The sequence below is a fragment of the Ambystoma mexicanum genome, chromosome 11, assembly GCF_040938575.1.
Source record: "Ambystoma mexicanum isolate Mex_15411 chromosome 11, UKY_AmexF1_1, whole genome shotgun sequence".
NCBI classification, from domain to species: Eukaryota; Metazoa; Chordata; class Amphibia; order Caudata; family Ambystomatidae; genus Ambystoma; species Ambystoma mexicanum.
The window spans coordinates 234,844,419-234,866,272 of record NC_090934.1 but is presented as its reverse complement, the minus strand read 5'-3'; the positions used below and the strand labels follow the sequence as shown (position 1 = coordinate 234,866,272).

Below are 21,854 nucleotides of genomic sequence, written 5' to 3'. Positions count from 1 at the left end.
CTCACATGACAGTTAAGCAATTCAAAATCAGCATAAAAAATATGACATTGAGCTACACTTAAACCCTACGCCGCACCCTATCCTTCCCCCTCCGTCTCTGCTTTTCCAGCAACAGCACAGCCTTGCGAGTGGAAAGCATTTTTATAAAAAATGTAATGAAACATTGGAATTCCCCTTCTTAACCAATGCCCCTTATTGTCATCCACTATCGGACGAATCACCTCAAACTACTTACCCTAGGGTCCTGTGGGTACCGCCTTACCCCCATTTGGAATACATAATAATTTGGTACCACCCCTTATTCTCCAAGCACATTTATCTTCCATATTCTTCAGGTGCATCGGTCAAAAAAATCTAGGGAATTTGGTGCCGGCTTGCTTATCAAAACGTCCCTTGTAACGGGAGTCCTTAGAAAGCTAGTTAACAGAAAATGGACAGCGGCTTTCTTTTTACAGGCCTACTGCGTGGCTGAAGGGATGTCTGAAATGCAAACGTCCGTCCCAGCTGAACTACTTATGCATGCATGCATTTAGCAGGTGGCTTCAGCTTGGCGCCTTGCTGCTGCTTTCAATGAGCTTTATGATTAAATAATAGAACGAATGTTAACTCAAAACCACATCTCTGAATGTTTGAGACATTGCATTAAAGAGCTTAATGTATCTGTATAGAAGCTGTTTTTGCTACAAAACTAGTGTATGCCCATAGGAGCTCCTGAGCAGTAAAGCACAGTGAGCACCTTAAGCTCACAACTGCAGGTTTAAGTGCTACAGTCTAAAAAAGTGACATCAGGCATATATCGCCCTAATACCTTTGTTTCCTAAACTTAAATAGAACAGAATATATCTCCACAGGATGCATTATATAATAAATTATTTGATTACACTATTTAGGGTGCAATACTACCCAGACTCTAGAGCCAATACTAAAATGGTCTTCTATTATGAACATACACGATGAATGAGGCAGTGGCTTCCTTACTCATCCCTGCAGGGAAGAATGGGTAAAACCCCAGGACAGTACCAGAAAAGTAATCGTAAGGAAGTAAATATTTGGCCTATGCATCAGAGACATGAATAGGCTCTGAAAGGAAACTGATCCTTGTCTACTCTAGGGGAGAGTAGATGCCAATGAGCATGGTTCTTTTGTTTTGAAATACAGTTCATCTGTACTGAAGCCGGTCCCACTATAATCTTTCCTCTTAGGATGGTCAAAAGAGGAACAGGATTTTGCCGGCTGGTGGTTTGCCAATACCAAAGTAACTGACTTTGCTACCGCTGAAGCAGTCTTAAAGCCAGACCCTGGAGGGAGATTAAAGTAACTGGGCTCCACCTTCTTAGAGACCTTGCTTTCCCCTACAGTGACTTTTGCCTCTTTAGAGTGAGCGGAGGCAGGATCCCACCTCTCTGGTACTTCTAAGGCTTATCTGGAGTGAAAAGGTTGTCTGGGACCGAAGGCCACGCCTTGCAACTTGGTGTTTTTCCATTGAGAGGTACTCACAAGTGGGTAAGCATGGAGAGAACCCCTGAACTGGAGGTGGAATGTCCCTTGATACCTGAGGTGGCAATCTTAACACCAGTACTGAAAGGTGATTCCAAATTGGAGACAGCGTCTGTTTGGGACTCCCTTTTACTGCTAGAATGCAAAGTCTTCTGTCCCTCTATGAAGCTTGCAGAGGACAGACACTGGACTCTTCTTTAGCATGACTAGGTGTGCACTCAGCGAACTGGGTTTGATACAAACACACATTTATCAGAAGGAAGTTCGTGAAACAGCTCACACAGGCTTTGTGAGGGTCAACCACTGAGAAGTGGTTACCACATCCTATGCACCACTTAAACCCTGTCGTCAACAGCAAGCACGGACAGGGAGGCAATGTTTAGAAGAAATATGTGTCCAATCCAATTGAAAAACGCCCCTAAGGGAGGGGTTACGTCACAGTTTTATTACACGGCACACTCTAACCAGGGACTCCTTCCCCAACAAGGAATGTGGCTTACAATAAAGCGCTTTTTATTTTTAATAAACCACGTTTTTGTTTTTGAGTAGGCCTCCAACCCGTCTCACACCCAACCTCCACAAACACCCCGTGTCACAATGGACCAGGAATCAGGCCGGTGTGCATCAAGATATTTATTAATTTATTATTGGCCAACAAAAGACATTTTAGCCAGACGAAATATAATTGCAAAGAAACAAAATATTTGCCAATTTTGTCTTGATACACAGACATTGAAGCATCTGCTGGTTAGTAGTCCAGGAAACAGATATACGACGTAATTATTTTAAGAGAATGTTTGATAACCAAGAAATATTGTCAACAAATCAATTATGGTTTTACCTTTTTTACTGGAAGGAAGATGTCAGTTAAAATAGCAATCACACAGTTTGACCTTCTTAAATTGAACTCTAAAGACTGATATCCTAGGATCTATTTTAGAATATTTTATATGGATTTTATCTGTGTTATAGATTTTTGAGTTTAGTAAATACGTCACTTAATATCTGACGAAAATTTTGTAATTGAAGTTCTTTTTTGATCATATCCTGTTAGAGGCTTGAAAATTGCGTATATGAATTGATTTTAAATATGAACTATGAAAATGTTTTACATTGAATTGATTTAATATGCCATATATAAACTGAAATTGAAAATAAATTAATCAGCCAAACAATAATAAAAAAAGAAAAAAAAATGCATGAAAAAGGGCGACAAAAAAACACCATTTCCCAGCTACCAATGTTGTGGTAAAACAAATGCACTAATCTCTACTAAATAATTAGGAATTAGGTTAAGATATCCTGTTACAATTCTCACAATCTTTAATGGCAACACAGAAAAAGAACAATTTTAAAAAGAGATAACACCAACGGTTTAGCACTGTCCCTGAAACACACCCAAACATCAGCTACCTTCATACCTTTGAATGGGAAGCAGTGTCAAGGAGTAGGGATAGAGAGAGAAAATCAATTTTGGGGTAAAACCCACCACCATATGATGGGGAGGGAGCAAAGAAAGTGAAAACCCATTTTTGGAGCAAAAATGGCAGAATGGGATTTTTATTATTACTCATAACTGCTAGGGGACAGAACGAAGGCAAATGTGTATTGCTTACACTTGAAGAGATAAGGAAGCTTAGAGACTACTAATCAGCACACCTTGCAACAATAGAAATAAAGTAGGAAAATCGGTTTTGGGAGAGAACAAAGGCAAAAGGTAAACCTACAATGGCAAATGGAAATTCATTTTACACTGGATTTACAAAAACAGGCAATGCAGGGAATGGGTTTAGCTCAGAATAGGAAAATCTGTTTTCATTGACACGACAGAGACTCATAACAGATAGACTTCTAGGCAAACGGGATTGCTCTCAATGGGACTACGGTTTGGGGTTTTAATAGGACAGATGCCAATAGGAATTTGTGAGTTGATGCACACAATACACGGACAAACTCGGTTTTCAGTTACAAGGAGACATTCTTTTGAGGCAACACTTTAATGACTATAGTAATTAAAGACACCAGGCACAAGGTGGTTAATTTCAAATTTCAACCAACTTGCACCGTGAATTTCAATGGGGGAATTTATTTACTTAAAAATATGCTAGGGATTTATGCAGACACAGAGGTTTACCAAAGGGAATATGCTAACAAACACAGGCTAAAAACAGATTGTTCTATGGGAAGGTGACTGAATTACACTGGAAATTCGGGGGTTTTTAATGGGGGTTTCAATTAGGTTTTCAATGCAGTTTTCAATGGGTGCAATGCTACAAAAAGGAAGGGCTTATGCAATTTAGGGCTGGGGTTATTTGCTACTTACAAAGTAAGCCTTGGTTTGGGATTCTCGCAAGCCAGCGGGATCTCATGACACTCTGGACAGCTAGGCAAGGGGTCTGGTCACTGCACTCTCAAAGATGGTATGGTTCAGCTGCCTCCTCTCTGTCCTCCCCCTGTCTCCACTGATTTGTGCGTGCCCCCTCTGACTTAGTACTGTCCCCCTTATAGAGCACAAATTACATCACCAACTTTACAATCTAGAGGGAGTATTCTGTAACTATCCCTACCACTCGGATAGGACAGTTTACCCATTCCTCTCTCCACCCACTGGCATGATTGGTTCAAGGGAAGAGAGTGCCATCTGTAGATTTGCATTTATTACTATTCTTCGTACCCCTGGTCAGTTTTTGACAAAAACCAGTTATGTACCATAACTTCATACTTATACTAGCCCCGGCCAAATGAAATAGATATGCGGTTTTAGTGGGTCATAGGGATTTAGGTTAGCCAATCGCCAACTCTGTACAATGTAGCATGGACCTTTGGCACATTATTGTCATTTTCATAAAATGTATAAACAGTTATGACTCCGCAAATGATCAAGCATGTTCCTAATTTCACTTTCCATCAAATCTCAATTGTCACATGTTACAAGCCAGCCAGACACTAGTCTTAACTGGCCATTTCAGTACCCAAAGTCCTTGGAAACTGCACTTTAGCTCTTAAAAACCACCAGGAAATTACACAACATAGCATAAAACAAAATTATTTATCATTCCTATTGCTGTAAAAATGCCTAAAAATGGAATCAGTCCTTTAATGTCAATTGGGAAGATCTGTCCTCTGTGGGAGGGGCGCTTTATCCCCCACAGCCGGTGACCAGAGATTGTTATGCCTCCCTTTGAAGTTGTCAGTTTGTTCTTGGTAGTGGGTGCAGGTTGGAGCTCACACCGCCCAGTCAGGTTTTAGCCACACTTGCATTATTTGAAATCCCAGAGTCCCTGCCTTCAAAGTCTGGCAGAGCAGGGAATTAAGGCGCCTTCAGTAACATCACGTCATTGCGGGATGATTCACTAGTAGGTGTGACTTCCAGTGGGAAATGGGGCTTTTAATTGAGAAGTTTCCTGCTTAGCCCAAACTGGTTTTTCCAGTATTCTGGGCCTATTCAAAGGTGACTGAAGTATTGTGGCTGGAAACATAATGTACATTGCTTTAGTCAACCCCCCCCCCCCCAGCATACTTCCCTGACATTTCTGTGCGAGCAGTGCGGTCTTTTAACTGTGGCCTTTTAAAGTAATTTTTTTTTTCCCACACGTGTGCAAGCCGTTTTTTTCATCTAATGTCTGAAATCCTGTCTTGTATGTCACAGGATTCTTTAATTTCTCCTTTTTAAGCAAGTTTGCATTTGCTGTTGGTCCTTTGACAGTGAGGGGTAGCCACAGGGTTCTCTAATTTGACATGAATAAAAGAAAAAGCCAAGCCATTTTTCGTTCGCATGGTTTCAAGGGCTGCTGTTGAAGAGAAATGGAAAGCAAAAGCTGTGTCTGGTTGTGGTGTTGAAAGGCTTGCCCCTCGTGTGAATTAAATGTAAAACAAGGCCATTTTTTATGCAGTGCATAACTTCTTGGCATTCAGATGCAATAAAAGCAACGCAGGGCCATTCGGATCACAGTGTTAAACTGCTTGCTATTTATGTGACAGGGAAAGCAAAGCACAGACGTTTTTGTTGGCAGTGTTTAAAATGTGGTTTTTCAGGTGAGGGGATTTCTGTGCAGTGCCTTTAAATGCACCCCGCAGTGATGGCAAAAACCAGCGCCCCAAAAAGGGAGGCACATGGAAAACATCTTCCCATGTCCAACCAAGTAAGCAGAAAAAGAGCAACTGAGGTGTTTGATGGTGCTGCACTGGTGGGGCCGAGGATATGTAGGGAAACTCATATGTACCAAGCCCTATTGCGACAGTCTTAAATTAACAGCATACACTTTTGGAGAAGCGGTTTCCTGTCCAGCCTGCAGTGCAGGCTATCTCAACCAATTGGGAAGGCAGAACAGTAGGGCAGTGGAGTACATGGTTTACTGCCCCATGCCTTGGTATAGTATGTTCTGCCTTACAACAATATGTGGCTTGATTGTTTGCCCCACTCACGAACTTGCTCGCCGTTCTCTCTTCCACGTTGAACTATAGACGCACACGGCAGGCGATGCCAGGTATTGCCCACTCACTTGAGCACACGCAGCAACTTGTCACAGGGCAACACAGAAACCCTTGACGAAATCTTGCTTCAGGGCAGACTTTGCAAGAAGCAAACCAAACAGGATACCTAAACCTGGGGCACCTGTTTTGGATACACCTATCTAAAGTGCTCTACCAGCACACGGATCCTGGGTCCTTCTCATCAGCAGGCATCAACACAACGGTGAAGCCTTTATGTGCCACCACTTCTGTTCCTAATAAAACCCAACCCAACGTGTTAAGAGACCTTGAAAATGGCAGCAGTGTGCTAGATAAAAGCAAATAACTAAAGGAGAAATCAATCCACCCGGATCTGAGAGGAAAAAGTGAGGCAAAGGGGAAATGAGTCAAAAAGGTGAAGAGATTAAAGACTCAAAAAAAGGAGAAAAGAATCCGCTGTGGAATATTGTTAGAACTGCGCCACAGACCAAGGAGCTCATGGGAAAAAAGGAACACGATCTTGCAAAGCAACACAAGGGCACAGGAGAAATTCGCCAGCAAGCAAAAAAGCGGCAAAAGTCAGGCATGCCCACAAACTTACAAGGGAAAAAAATGAATAAATGAGAACTGGAGCACAAGAGAAAAAAATAAAACTGCAGGACTGACCTACAACGGACCAAGCACAACAGCAAATGCAGGTAAGGAGGCAATGGGAGGGGGAACGGAAAGAAGTCAGGACATGGGCAGGGGGAAAAGATCTCCTGGTAGGGCTGGACACAGACTACCAATGTGCCACAGCACAAAATGGGACAGTACTTTCAGATCACTCAATATCATAGGTGCCGAGTACAGGGGGACAAAGGGAAGAAAGTGCACACACATTGCCCCAGTGAAGAGGTTTACACATTTTAGCAGACACTAACTACTTCGCAAATGAGATTGTACACAGCGTCAATGGAGCTGGAGATATAACACGGCTGCCTTTTAAAGGCATGGGCATGAACTGTACTGTTGGTAATGGTTTTGCGCACTATCAGGAGCCGCCCCCCCCCCCTGCAGTATTGAAATCTTGAAATCTTTTGACAGTTGATTGACAGGCCCCCATAGCAGAAAGCTGCAAGAAAAAATAGGTTAGGAAACTGTTGACATATGTGTCGAGGTCAACCAATAAATCATTTCGAATGCCTTCTGTATAATGGGCCCTAAAAATGCTTAGTTTTCACCCGGGACATAGTGGAACTTAATAGCTTGCTTATATTCGAGGAGGGCGGGGAACGATCTGCCTCCAATGAAAAAGCAAGGCACTCAAGCTCGAAAGCACCTTAGTTGTGGATAAAATCATTCCTGCTCTGCTAAACAGATCACGCATCGTATGAGGTGGGTGGGGTAGTGCATAGGTGACAGCTGTCGCCAGCCCACACCAGGGTGAAGCGGGGGCAATGGTGAACTTATGGCAATGACTAAACAGCTAGGGCTCCCATACTCCAAAACGTGGGGCCTCGGTCTCGCACACTCATTCACTAGCGTATGCAATCTTTCTTTCTACTCAAATCCAGGCAGAGGTCACCAGCATATGACATTTTATACGCACCACGACGAGGTAACGAGAGGGTGTGTCGGCTGGGGAGATGACACTTTCCTCTCGGAGGTCACGGCGGTGATTGCCACTTCCGCCTTAGGAAAAAGTGACCGTGCCCAATACTCTGGAAAAAGTAACCACGCAAGGCCAAACGTAGGACAGAAATCGATAAAAATAGCAAATTATGTGAACAGCAACGAAGTGCACAAAGATGGCTAACTATCTGTTAAAAAAACAGCCGCTCTGTATGCCTCCTTTGTGAAGTGGCTGGCGTCCGGAAAGACCCATGTGGACCGTTTCCATACCCTACAAGCAACTTCTTTTGGAGTGCGACGTTTTATCCATCAGATACTGATGCGATCTTTTGTTTACATTAAAGTGCTTGGACTGGACAACTTCCCCCTTGCCCAGCACTCGCATAGCTGAAACCCTTATTAGCCAGGGGCAAGTAAACAACTCTTTATACAAGTTGTATTGAATAATCGCGGGTTCACAGTGAGAACTCGACTTGCAACTGAAATGCTCATATTAGCCACCAATGGAAGTTCGTGAGCAGAAAGGATCAGGCTGCGACCAACTGGTAACCAAGTAAGCAGGAGACCGAGAAATCAAGCCGGGCTTTAAGTTCCGAGGAAGCCTAATCAATTTGGAAATACCAGTGGCAGGTGTAAGGGAAGGGGCCTGTGGTCAGGATTAACAGAGCCCCAGGCGGGTGTTGGGCCGAGTTAAAGGTGGGAGGAGATAATGGAGGCTCAAGTGCGACAACAATACAATTAGGGACAACATGTTCCATGTTCTTTAAGTTGTCTTTTTTACTACTGGATTTCTGTGTTTAGGAGTCCGACTCTTGTTAACTGCATGGTCATCTCGCCAGGTTTTGCTAAAAAAGCGATTTGTCCAGGATCAACCACTTTGCTCTAGTTGGAAATCCCCTCTACTCACTCATATCTTCCAAACGCACTCTTCCACACCACCATTTAAATCTTCTCTCCCACCCACTCTCCCTTCTCTTAGTTCGCCCTCCACTCATTTTACCTTCCATTTGCTATTCTCCATTTATAATCCGCCCACCCACTGCTCACACACCCCATTCCATTAGTCTTGTCGCTTTCCACCCACTGCCCTTCCCCGTAAGAAAAACTGCCCAGCCATATCATGAACATTTTAAAACTGTACTCTGCAGACTACTAATTTTGGCAGATAAGGCAGTGGGATTTTGCAAAGGATCGCACACTTTACATAGTAAAGGCAGGATTGGATACTAGTCTAAAATGTAGAAAAACAGTAATTGCTCCACAATTGGATGCGCTATCAACTTATTGACATCATCTTAGATCAAACCATATGCAAGTTCTGTTAGTTAGCAGGAAATCATTTTGGATATTATTTTATGTTTATTAATTATATGAATAATTCAAATTCAAGCAATCCATAAGTTGAATGTGTCCAAATGCCAGAGTCATGCGCCGACACGTGTTTCGACCTCCACAGGTCTTTCTCGAGGCAAAGCTCCGTTAGCAAAAGTCCCGCTGATAAATATCCTCTACTAGTTGTACGTGGTGTGTCTATTAAATGAGGTCAATGCCCTGCACTCAATAATCAATTGGACCATTCCTGTAAATCTGATCAATCTGTTGTTCAGCCTGCCATTTATTGGCAATACCTTACATGTTCATTTCTTCGTTAATCACCCGTCCATGTTCATAAATAAAAATGTTTCTACTTTTAGTCTAAAATGTAGCTACCTGACATTTTACCAGCTCCAGGTGGCAAAAATGTGTTTGCTGATTGGAAAACCAAAACTATTACTACGCTTTATACAGAGGACTTTAAAAGTTCACAAAACACACGATGAATTAACTGGGCAATGTAAAAACATGTTGGCATTAGGGGGCATGTTATTTTGAATTATACAATTGCATGGAGAAAACAACTTCGGTTTACACTTTTGTGCAATTGTACTCATCTTAATTCCATACTGGAAAGGCAAACGGTAAAATGCAACAAAATCGCTTTTACTCCTCACATTTCCACTGCATGGCTGGAAAAGTGTAAATATCGCCCTTCATTAAGGATTGCAGGTGCAGCCATAACGCAATCCTGTTGAAACCGCTTGCTTTCATCAACCTGTAGAGAAGCCGGATATGGCAGGTGAAGGTTGCAAATCCGCTTTGCTCTCCAACTCAATCTGCAGAATCACACAAAATTCCCACAGGGCGAGCAAAGCGTATGCTCCGTGGGACTTTGACCCGTCATTGCACATTTATTTTCGCCTTCTTGCATGGAAGCCTACAAGGTGCAACATGCATATTTAACTTCAAAACGTCGTCAAAGTGAAATAAAATAAATAAGGACACTGTTTCCGCACAGCTTGTATCTTGTTCTGCACTCAAATACTTTCTAACAATCACACTTTAGTATCTTGTTAAAACGTTATGTAATTCTATGGGGCGGTGGGTGGTTGTTGCCACCGTAGAAGTCACCGCCAGTTATCTGAACCCATACCATTTCCCGTTGTAAAAGGTCTTGTGCCGAGTTCAAAAAGATCATCAAGACCTCACAGAGAGGCTGGTTGTCCATCAGGTGAGAGGCAGAACATGGGGACCCGCTTGTCTTTGCCTTTAGTGCCCAATTGTTGAATCTGGTAAATACCTTCATTTTTATTACAAGGGGTTTTAACCCCGAATTCCATACATTGGCATAAACAGGGGCCTGCAAACTTCAGCTCCCCAGAAAACAAGTACCACCAGTGAGTACAGGCTGTAGAGCCACCCTTGAATCTTGGATTACAGTAGGTTCTGCTTAGAGCATAATCTCACAATTTGGTTCAGAGGGAAAAGCCAGGGCTGGGACTACAGTGTTTTGGTCTTCGGCCAAATACGTTGCCAATGCAACACACCTACCTAGCAAGAATAACTTCCCTCGAAACCAGTCTGACAATAAAAAGAGAACCTGTACGAACTTGGTAGATTCCTTCATCTAGTTGCCCCCTTACCCTCTAGATGTTCGCACATTGGGTCTTTCAGTTTACACCCCCTAGAGAGATCAGCCTACAATTCCAAATAGAAAAGTGCCTTGGGAAAAAATCAAGAGGGGGTCAAAGTCAAATGACGCGACTCATGACAGCAGTGCACACATGGGGCATAAAACCCATTAGCTGACGCCAAGTAGCACAGCTGGACGGGGCACGAGACCAGTGTGGATGCAGCATCACCAACTGGCTGTGAGCAAACCAAAACTGAGGAATCTACTGAATTACCTCTTTTGATCAAGACCACGCGTGGATCTGTTAAGGGGGGGGGATCCACACTACACCAATGATTGGGCGCAGCAGGCCCCTGTGTGTCATTACAACGTGGCTTCCCTGCTTAACCCAGACGCTGCATGACATTCAGTCCTTTCCTTTGACCTCCTCCTAGACCATATGTTACAGTAAGCAGAACCTCGGCTACTCCCGAGCCCCCGAGCCCTGCCCGGATGTGAGAGCACTCCAAGTCTCGGGTAATCGGAGGCAGAGACCCAGCCTTGCCCCACTGCCTCGGTGTGTCACCAACGTGTGCAAGCAAAGAAAGGAGTCCCAGGAGAAATAAAGGCGCAAGCATTACCACCACCCAAATCTAGCCATCGCCCAGGAGGAGTCAGCAACTCAATGTGCACCCCACTCCTTTTACAATGTCGCGATGGATCAATGCGATTCTCGCCACCCAGAAAAAAAAAAACACATGGGACTATAGGGCGACCCCCCTCCCCCAACCACCCTGCCTCCAGAACTGCATATGTACATGAACGTTCTCCAGTCACCCACCGTCTCACAGATATCTTCAACTACAAGAATGAGCGCAAGCTAACCCCGTCCACTAAACAGAAGTCCGTATATCACCCTCCCACCCCCCAAACACAAGGACCGAGCCCTCGCCACTAATGCCAAATGCAGACGCCAAGCCTGCACCTAAATTACTCCCAACAGGCGAGAACTGCGTATAGCCACTATCACCCAAACAGCAGTATCCCAGATTCCCAGATCCACAGTCTGCCCCCACTCCGAAAATAGGAGCCAACACTACTCGCCCCCGGGTTGCACCCACGCCCCTGCCAGCCCCAAACAAACATCAGCAAAAAGCAGTTGGCGTCCCCATATACAGGAGTCGCAACTTAATCATTCAGTGCCGCCCCACACCATATAGACAGGATACTATATCCAAGCCCGCTTTTAAACAAAGCACTACTTCCCACACACCCAGTGCACACCACCACCAAATTCAGAAGCCAGTGCCACCCTCGCCCACCCCACCTAAAATACACGTCCAATCATTACATATCAGAGTACCCTCACAGAATCAGAGGCACAGGCAACGCCCACACCCAGGTTTTTCCCTCGCACAACCACATACAGGGGCCACCTACAGGCATCAGTCAGCACTGCATACCCCAGAGCCACCCCACGCCACAGAAGACCGTAGTTTCCATAGTCCTTCACCTGCAAAATCAGGACGCACTGACGCAGCCCTAGTTCTCCCACGGCCACCCCCAACTGCTTCGGAGTGCTCCGCATCCCACCACCTAAAACAAGTGCCTTCCTCACCTACCTAGCCAGAATTACATACCATAGCCCCACCAGGGTCACCCTTCAAAATAGAGGCACTAGGTTTACTTTCTCCAGTGCCAAATCCACGTCCCCCACACGTCGACTGACAGACTTGCACCGCAACCACTACCCCAGTAGCAGCGACAGACCCATGGAGCGAACAATACCCACATCCGCCCAACCCCCATTGTATAAGGAACTATCAGTACTCACCTATGAGAGCCGGATTGGCCGGTTTGGGGAAGAAGGCCTGCCCCATGATCGAGCGAGCCCCACTGGCATCTAAGTGAGACTCGTCTCAGATCAGAGCCATGCCAGGCCCACCCCGCAGGCAGGTGCTTCCGCGCTGCTGTGCCGCCTGGCAGGTCTCTCCGTGTGCTTTTTGTGACTAATTCTCCTGTACACCGGCGAATCCCAGCGTGCCTCCTTCTCAAGCAGCTCAGACGTCCCTCCGGCTCGGCGGCTCCTTAGAGGTCCGGGTCGGAGGTGCCTGCCACCTCCCTGCACTTATGCTTTTCAGGGGTGTGTGTAGCGGGGCCCCAGTGGTCTCTGTGCCTGGGGACACATGGCCACCCTCCGTGCTGCTGCTCCTGTGTAATGTGTAGTCTTGGGCTGCTCCTTGACTCTTCCGCAGTGCCTTGGGTCCTCCCCTGGGGGTCCCGCGCGTAAGTAGGTGCTCCTCGGCGGGGGCCGGGGGGGTCCTGCAAATGTCCAGTGCTCATCGGCTATGCTCCGCGAGGCCGGAGACCAGCAGACTGTTGCTCTTCCTTGCCAGAGTTGAGACTTGAGAGGCCGGCTCTCTTCACACAGGAATGCCAGTCATTCCTCAGCACTCGGGGCAGGAGGTGAAGGGAGGGGGTAGGGGGGGACTGCCAGCCACTCAGGAACAACTAACAACACTCCTCTCTGCCCGCCCTCGACCCCACCCTGGGAGGGGGAGGGAATGTTGGCGCTGCTTACTCACATCAGAGTAATAGCAGAGCTTCACACGAGTTTACGAATACGACGACACGGGGGTAGGGGCAGGGGCGGAGGAGGAAGGTGAGAAGGGTGTGTCAAGGGAGGCAGGTGAGCGAGGGAAGTGGGCGACGATGAGGGGTGGGGAAGTATACAACACAAGGTACTTTACTGGCATGACAAGTTATGTAAACATTTCAAAGTAAATAAATGGCATACACACTTTTTGCATTCTCGTCAGCAGTGAACATTTTTGTTTTCAGTTTTTTTTCTAAACCTCAATATTGGATTACGTGTGAATGAGGGAGACACAAGTAGGGGTGACAGCAAAAGGGGAGAAGGGCAAGGTGACCGCTGCCAGGAGGAAATGGGCACTTAGATATAGGAGTACAGTCCAACATTAGAGAAGAAAAACTAAAAGAATGTTTGAGTTATTTGGAGGGGACACGGGAAACTACGAAAAATGACACGCAAAGGGTGAATGACTGGAGAAAATAAGGGGAGACGATGCGAATCTCCAGTGCTGCCTTCAACTATGGCCAGGCATGTCCTATCGGCCACATCTCCACCGGTGGGCATTGATCAGGTACCTTAACCACGTACATTTGCCTTCTACAGCATGGGGCGCAACTCCTGCTACAAGGGGTGAAGTCTGCACCTAGGGAACATCTTATGATCGATCAAAGGGGTGCATTTTAGCTCCCACCCATGTTTTCAATATTTCTACTGCAGACACGCATCTATCACCGCCGGTTAGATAGCTCAGCGGGTTGAGCGCTCGCTGCTGCAATCTGAGCGTGATATGCAAGACTGAATCCCGGCAAAGCCAACTCAGCCTTTCATCCTTCCGAGGTTCACTGAACCTGCACTGAATCTGCCATTTACCGACCTCTGTCCTTGGCCCAGCCACTCCTCCCTGCACTACGGGACTGTCTCTGTATCCTATAGCCCCTCCTCTCGGCACTCAACTTGCACTTGCCACCAGCTGGCATCGTGTATTCTACTAACCCTGTACTGCACTTTCCCCTCTCCCCTTGCACTTTTCCCTTCCCCTCTACCCTTGCACTTGCGCGATCTGAATGACACTTGGCCTAGTAGGATCGTTGTCTGTCTCCCCTTGTTCCCCCCTGTCTCATCGCGCCTTGAAACACTTGTGTATAGGCGCATTACAAATGCCATATCATATCAGGTTGATAAATGAGTACCAATTTCGGTTGGGTGATTTGTATGTAAATATGTGCTCTGTAAAGCGCTTTGGATTAAGGCGCTCTATAAATAACACATCACCCGGACAGCTTGCTTCCCTAAAATATGGAACACCTGCCTTTAAGATCGTTCTTTATGCGACCATGAACAGGGACTTTCGACCAGTCTCCAACTCTAATGTGACCTAACGAAGGTTAAGGGATACCATTTATAAATCAAATATCAAAATGAATTCGAAATCCTAACGCAATTAGTAACGATTTAACGGAATACCAGAATAATGTATATGTAGTTGCCATCACCCTTATATGATGCTGCCAGGTAGCAACAGTTCAAGATCCTGCAAAGACCTGGTGGCCACCAGGTCCCAAAATATCCATCGTCAAATGTCGCCCCTGCCTTTATTTTATTAATTTGGATTTATAAAGCGCCAACGGCCCAGGGGCATCGTGGCACTGTTACAAAGATACTTGCTGGAGATCCAGTTCATTTATACATTAGAAGGTACATTTCAATTTCAGTGTACAGTCATATCTATCCTGGGATAGATTTACATGGTTTAGTATACAGTAGATCAGGGGTACTGAATTAGTGCAAGGTATACAGGTTTCATTTACAGTGCTATGTGCGTTACAGCATTCTCTAGACCCAAGAGTGGTAGAGAGCAAGTCTAGGTGGGGTGAGACATCTTTAGGGAAGTTTTGAGAGCCTTCCGGGAGGCGGAGGTTGAGGGTTCTTTTCTGAGAGCAGGTGGTAGAGCGTTCCAACTCTTGGGGGCTAGCACTGCAAAGCTGGACTCACCAGCTTTTTGTCTTTTGAAGGTTGTGACCGACAGGTGGTTGCAGTGTTGGGTGTGTTTAGGTCTGGTAGAGCCATCTCTGTGGATGGCTTCCGAGCGGTATGGCGGGGCTGTTAGGGATAGGCATGCCTGCGTGACGGGTGAGTGATTTGAAGAGGATGCGCTCCCTTACAGGGAGCCAGTGAGCGTTTAGTCTTGCTTGGGATATGTGTTCTCTGTATGGGATGCTGAGGGCTGCCCGCAGTGCATTGTTTTATGTTGTTTGAAGTTTTTCTTTGTTTTTAGGTTTTTGGAGGAGGTGCCCAGAAACAGGATGCTTAAAAGACATTGGTCCCGCTACAGATACAGATACAGCTAACATTCCAATCCAGACGACAAAGGGATCAGCTGCAGAAAAGGCCAATAAATCCTCATAATTCAGAGCTCCCCAGCTCAAATTCATGGTGGATGAACACGTGAACCGGCCGAAGCAGACAAAGGACAGCGACCATCAGTAGGCAAGGAGAGCTGGTCTCGGGCTCCCAGACACAAATATGCAACAATGTGGACCAGGAGTTGCATTGGGTAGGCGAGCACTCAAGAGCTAAGGTGGTGTACACAAGTTAGAATGCAGACTGTTCTTGTTACCTTGAAAAGGTACACAGCGAGCTGAGCACTCTTGCAGGTCCCAGACCTGGGGGAATGTCAGCTCTAGCCAATCACAGTTTAGTACCCTAGGGGTGGGTAGCAACAGGCAAAAACCAATGTAAGCCCACCACACTGATACATTGTTATAGATAGTAACTTGGGGTTGGACCAGGCCAGCCACCCAACATGCGAGAGCCAGTAGAATAACATCTATATAGCCCACTATAGGTGGCATAATACTCAATACCCAATTATGTGGGCCAATAGGTTTTCTGGAGGAGGGCCCAGGTTGTGACGTCATGCTGACAACAGATCACATTAAAACCTCCTGCGAATTTCTCGGTTCCTGTGCCAATCCCGGTTGATTTTGTCTGTAATAAACCACAGGTTGAACTTGCCCTTGACAGAGTCCTCTGTGTATCTGGGAAGGAGGGAGTTGGGCTCTCCAAGTCCGCGGACTTCCAGTGTCTCTCTGGCATACCTGGAGGTCCATCCCCAACAACACGTTAAGGCACACAGCGTCAGTGACTTAATTTACACAAGGTACAAATCCACATTGGCTGGTTGGTGCAACCCTATTCATAGGCTACCCGCTCCACAGGGGATACCAGGCCATTGGTCCAAGCCCCTTCTGTCCATCTTCTTCCACATGGGCTCCTCCGACAGACACAAAGCTACAATTAATTGCTCATAAAAAGAAAAATGATACATTCTTTCTTTTACCTAATGTGCACCGGGTACTGCAGACAAGGGCTAAGAAGATACTTATGGTAACTAACAAACTCCAACTCTATCCCAGACACATTAGCTCCTTTCCAAAGCTCTCCACCCTAATTTTTGGGTTTGCGCTCCACCCTCCCCCAGCACCACAAATCGCATGACCCTTGGTTAAGGCAGCCTGTCCTGGCTTTCTGATCGATTGGGGATCTAGCAGCTTTATGGTCAGTGGTCTAGAACTGACCAGTACCTTGGGATGCTGGGACACAAAATGCTGGCAACACAATCCCTACAGCTCTGGCCTCTCACCTGTGCCCCTGATGCAGCCTATTTTCGCATGCACACACATTTCCATGTTTGTGGCCTGGATGTGCAGTCCTGGCTGCAGCATTAGGCCTCAATTTCAATATGGCTGTTATTATCCAAGATGGTGTTTGATTACCAGTGCGCACTAACCTCTCTGCACAATAGCCTCTGTCACCACCACAACCACCCAGCCCCCTGTATCCTCCCCGGGCTCCTACCGTATGCTTCGAAGCCTCTGCCTAATCCAAAACTACTTGGGGGGGCCCTGGCAGATCGTCCCTTCTTCCCAACATTCCCCCCCTTTCATTAGTACTACATTAAGGAACCCCCCAGGTGGGCTTCTGTTCCTCCTTCTCCATTCTTTACCTTTCCAATCTTTCGGCTTCCAAATATGGCAGTGACCCCCTCCTTTGGTACCCATGCTCTACATACGGACCGTAAACTTTTTCCAGTTTGTGCATATTGCTCGGGGGTACACGTCAAGTATATATCCATCCTCCACCCCATGCTAAATCTACCCAGTGTTCTACATAATTCTCAGGTCTGGTGGGGGAATAGTGGTGTCGTCTGGGGGGGGGGGGGGTGAAGGCATTGCACTATTGCAGCCATGCGTGGCTTGGCGTGGCGTGGCTTGTCTGGATCATCAGTTTGAGCTGTGCTATTTTTGTACTGCGAAATGCTTCTTGTACCACAATTGAGACCATCATTGCACCACTAGGCACTGCTTTGGCACAGCATCAGAGTCCCAGCTGGCAGGTACAGAAGATCACCAGCATAACCATGATCACAGGAACCAGTAGCTTCACAATCGCCCCCATCCAGGATGGTGCCCAGAAAACAAGGTTGTCGAACCAGTAACTCTTCTGTATGCCAGCTTCCGTTTGCATACGAGTGCTGAGGGTGTGCAGGGCCCCCATTATGTTGGTGAGGGGCCCGCTGTCTTCATCATTAGTGGGGGCAGAGGTGCAACAGGAATCGCCAATTCTCTTGCAGACCCCTTCTTCCATGATCGTAAGGAGGTCCAGCACATGGCGGTTCTGCAACATAATCAGCCGTACCGCATGCATCTCCACCTTGATCACGCTGAGGCTTGATCAGTGTCATTGGCTAGCTGGATCACTTCCTAGCGCACAATCTGAAGCCATTTTGCATTCACAGCTGTTTGCACTCCTGGTAACGATGCAAACAATTTTCTTCCTTGCTCTATAGTCTATATTGATCTGGTATTTCTTTCAGTAATGGGACAGACAATTGGATCTTCTCTTCAATTTGTCATTTTTCTCCTTTGCTGGCAGGATATGGAATATAGGCCACTGCGACAGCACAGAGGTGAGGACATCAGACACCCAGTGTTGGTGTTGTGACATACAAGCCACCGGGTCCCACTATCAAATGTTCTTCAGGGACAACAAGGAGTGCAGAGTTCAACAAGGCCAGCAAGCAGGTGCCCTTGCATAATGGCAGGAAGTGCAGAATTTCCTCCGGTCCGCACAATCAATAGTTATCCATCACGGCTGCTGATAGATAATGTCTTATTGCAACTGCTGTTGGTCCCCACAAAGATGCTCCCTTTATTGTAAAAACCCAGTTTCTATTCTTCCTGCTTTTGCACCTTCAAAGGTTTCTCCATTGCCTCGACCCACGTGATGTTTGCCACATGCTCATTCCAGTACCCACTGCATACAGCATTCACCTTTTGGATCACTTCTCCAAATCCTACGAGTCCTCCTACCATGCAGCTCATTGTAGTTTCCTGCCATCTGCTTGCCACGAACGTCACGCTTTTCAGTTTTAGGTACGGTCTTTGCAAGCACTGCACACTTTTGGGGTTTTGAGCACATTGCAGTTTATCTGGCTCCATAATTTCGAGTCGCTCACTTCGTACCTGGAAAGTGCTTTGCAAGCTGCACAATGAACAAGGTCAGATGAACTAAACATTGAGCCTCCAAAATAGGTGTTTCCTGCAGCATTAATACCTTGGGGGCTCCCAACGCGTGCGGAATCAAGGAACAGACATAATAGCCCCATTAACCTTAGTTTTCCCCACTGAGCTTGTGTCTGCGTACCAACTATTAACTCTGGATGGTGAACAGTATCCAGTAATTGTACCGAATAGAAAACAGAATAACATTACTTACTAAACAAAATAATAACAAAAATATATCTATATATATTTGGGGTAGGGTAAGGGGTTAAACCAGGTTGGGGGGGTGAGATGGGTTTAAAAGCATGGGGTTTTTGGGGGAGCCCCCCCCCAATTTAAAAATACATTTTAAAAAACGATTTTGTTATAAAGGTTTAGTCATTTCATTTTCTGTTTTTCCATTTGTTAAAATCACAGATTCATGGTGCACATCTTCTATTGTATCCAACCCGCGTCCTCAGTACTGATCCTACTTGTCCCTTTTTGTCTTTTAAAGCGTTTCGAAACAGTACCATAAAGGACAAAGAAAAACTAACATTTGCAATTATTTCAGAAAACACATTAGGAAATAATGAAACAGTACCATAAAGGACAAAGAAAAACTAACATTTGCAATTATTTCAGAAAACACATTAGGAAATAATGATTAAGTACATTTGCAAGCTTCCCCATGTGTTGCTGGGTGACAGATGTATTATTAGCAGTTACATTATGCTTTGCATCTAGGACCACAGACGGTATTAATTTCAGTTGCTTCATTTGATAGCGGCACATTAGCAGCATTGTCATATGTTGAGGAACCATTAGTTAAAGAACCATTTGTAATGTTTGCATTTCTATTCCCCCCCTTTTATATGGCCACCCCATATAAACGTACACTCTAAATATATTCCTAGTCCAAACATAGAAATAGCAAATAAACAAGCTACACAGTGCATGAGAGATAATAGTGAAGGAAAACACTGTTATAAGAGAGTATTCCCATAAACAATACTTTTCATAAATGGAGAGGTTGGAACCGTGTGCATCCATTGGAGATGGAGAGCACTTTTTGAGCAAATAATGTGCAGCAGTGTTTTCATTTATCGTTGAGGTGGATCAGTTGGAGGATACCTGTAGGATAAGCGATATTTCAGGTGCAGTTGCACATATTTGTTCAAGAATGTGAATATGGTGAGGGGGTCAGGGTGCTGCACTGCTTTTACACCTTGGTCGTTTACTGAACTTGGGTGGTGGGTGTGGCCTGGGGTGCTTTGCGAACATTAGACAGAAGCACCCAATATTGCAGTTCTAGAACTTTCACAGCAAGGGGAGTGACATAAACAACCTCAAAGGGGCTGTTCTATCTAGGCTCACTCCACCAGTGGAAAAAGTTCCTTATGTACACAAGGTGTCCTGGAAATAGCTGGAGAGGAGGCAACGTTGCTGGTGTGTCAGATGTAGCGCTGGTGTAGACTTCAGTGCTTGGTGGTGCCATCTGTTGCCAGATACATTTTATGGTTTTTGTTAGAGCACCCAGAACTTTTGAACTAGTCACTCTACACGGATGCCGCCCTGTGAACACCAGATGATGCTCTCCTGATGAGACCCGGGCATATTCATGCACCTCCCCGTTTTCACCTCGTGGGGTAATAAATGATGATCCTTTCAGGATTGCGTTGGCATGCTAAACAGTGCAAGGGGCAAGCAGTGCACCCAACTTTTCTTTAACGTGGTGCATACCTTGGCCAATTTACTTTTTAATAGCCCATTGATCTTCTCCACAACACAGTTGACCTGGGGGTGGTAAATTGTGTGCATGCAATGCTTGATGACTAGAAATGTGCTTATGTCTTTAAAGAGCTCATTGAAAAAGTGAGTGCTGTATCAGACCTTAATACACTGCACACGCCCCAATGAGGGAAAACCTCCCTGACCAAAAACCTGACGGCACATTAAGCATATATCTGTGCTCAAGGACCAGCCTCCACCCACCGTGAAAAGGGACACAAGCACTATTAGATAACGGGATCCATTACAGCTCCACCCCGTTTTCCCTCCCCACCCAATGGCCGCGTAGTCTATGTGTAATGTGGAGCCCGGCAGGGCACAGGGCACCTCCGATTGTCCTTAGGGTACGACCAGTAGTGTTAGATTGACACGTAGTAAAATTAACCATTTTAGTTAGTGCCTCCTGCAGTTTGGGGATAAACCTGTCCTCAAGTATATCTGCAAATTCTGCCTGTACAATGTCATTTAGAGGGAAGAAGTCTTGTATCATTCTCAAGCTCCCCTCCTTTTGCCTTTTTGATCGGACAGATGGCCATATTGCATGGGGAGGTGGAGGGTACAATTATTCCCTGATTCAGGAGTGCAACAATGTTGTCCAGTATTCCCTCCTCTGCCTCTTTGGACAGCAGATACTGTTTGGCTTGTTGCAACACTGTGCCTGGCTTGAGCATTATTCGCACTTGTGCCACCCCCTGGAAGAGCCCTACATCATGGGCATTTGTTGTCCATAATCTTTCTGGGACATGCTTTAAATCTGTTTCAGTAAAGGGAGGCGGAGTGACAAGGGACATCAAGGAACATTGCACTTTGCGATATTGCATCATAATTTCACAAGGGATACAGATTGCCAACACAATTACACCATCATCAATCCGATCCTCAAACAGTTCTGCATCTGTTACTTGGGGCACCGTTGTATCAAAACATAACAGTATGCCACTTGCACCCATCAAGGTCTGTCCCAACCACAACAATCCTTTTAGCTGACGCAACCAGGCCTTGTACATCTAGGGAATATATTGTTGCTGTCACAAGCTCTGGGGTCACCACAGGTAGAAGTCAGATGGCACCCGCCAACATGCCTTACCAATCTGGGGCACTGCGTCGAGCAATACGGTGATCCCACACACAAACATGGCTGGTCCCAGGTCCACAGGGATACCACTAACCACCACCCCCTCCACCCCATTTCCTAAAGGTTCAACATGGAGAACCTTTAGGAAATGGGTACCCCTCCATTACACCCCTCTGGGTACCACTCCACCAAATCCCCCTCTGCTCCCTTGATGGCATCTTCCCTGCTGCTGACCTTGTTGGCATTCAGGATACTGAGGTCCGCCCAACAACTGCCTCTGTCCTCCACCTGACCAAAGCACTGCCATCCTCATCTGCGTGCGCTGATGCCTGCTCTGAGTCTGTCTCAGCATTTGTTTTT

At 46.0% G+C, this 21,854-nt stretch overlaps 1 protein-coding gene across 4 annotated transcripts in view; it reads right to left on the bottom strand.

The window, feature by feature from the left end:
- The window catches only part of PHACTR4 (phosphatase and actin regulator 4), an 858,314-nt gene that overhangs the window by 344,181 nt on the left and 492,279 nt on the right, over nt 1-21,854 (bottom strand). Inside the window, exon 1 of one of the 4 annotated variants that reach the window (XM_069622943.1) lies at nt 12,327-12,929. The exons of the other annotated variants lie outside the window; for them this stretch is intronic. Coding sequence (XP_069479044.1) covers nt 12,327-12,372 — 46 coding nt within the window. The 5' untranslated portion in view covers nt 12,373-12,929. Of the gene's footprint in view, nt 1-12,326; nt 12,930-21,854 lie in introns of those variants that run through there. 4 annotated transcript variants of the gene reach the window in all.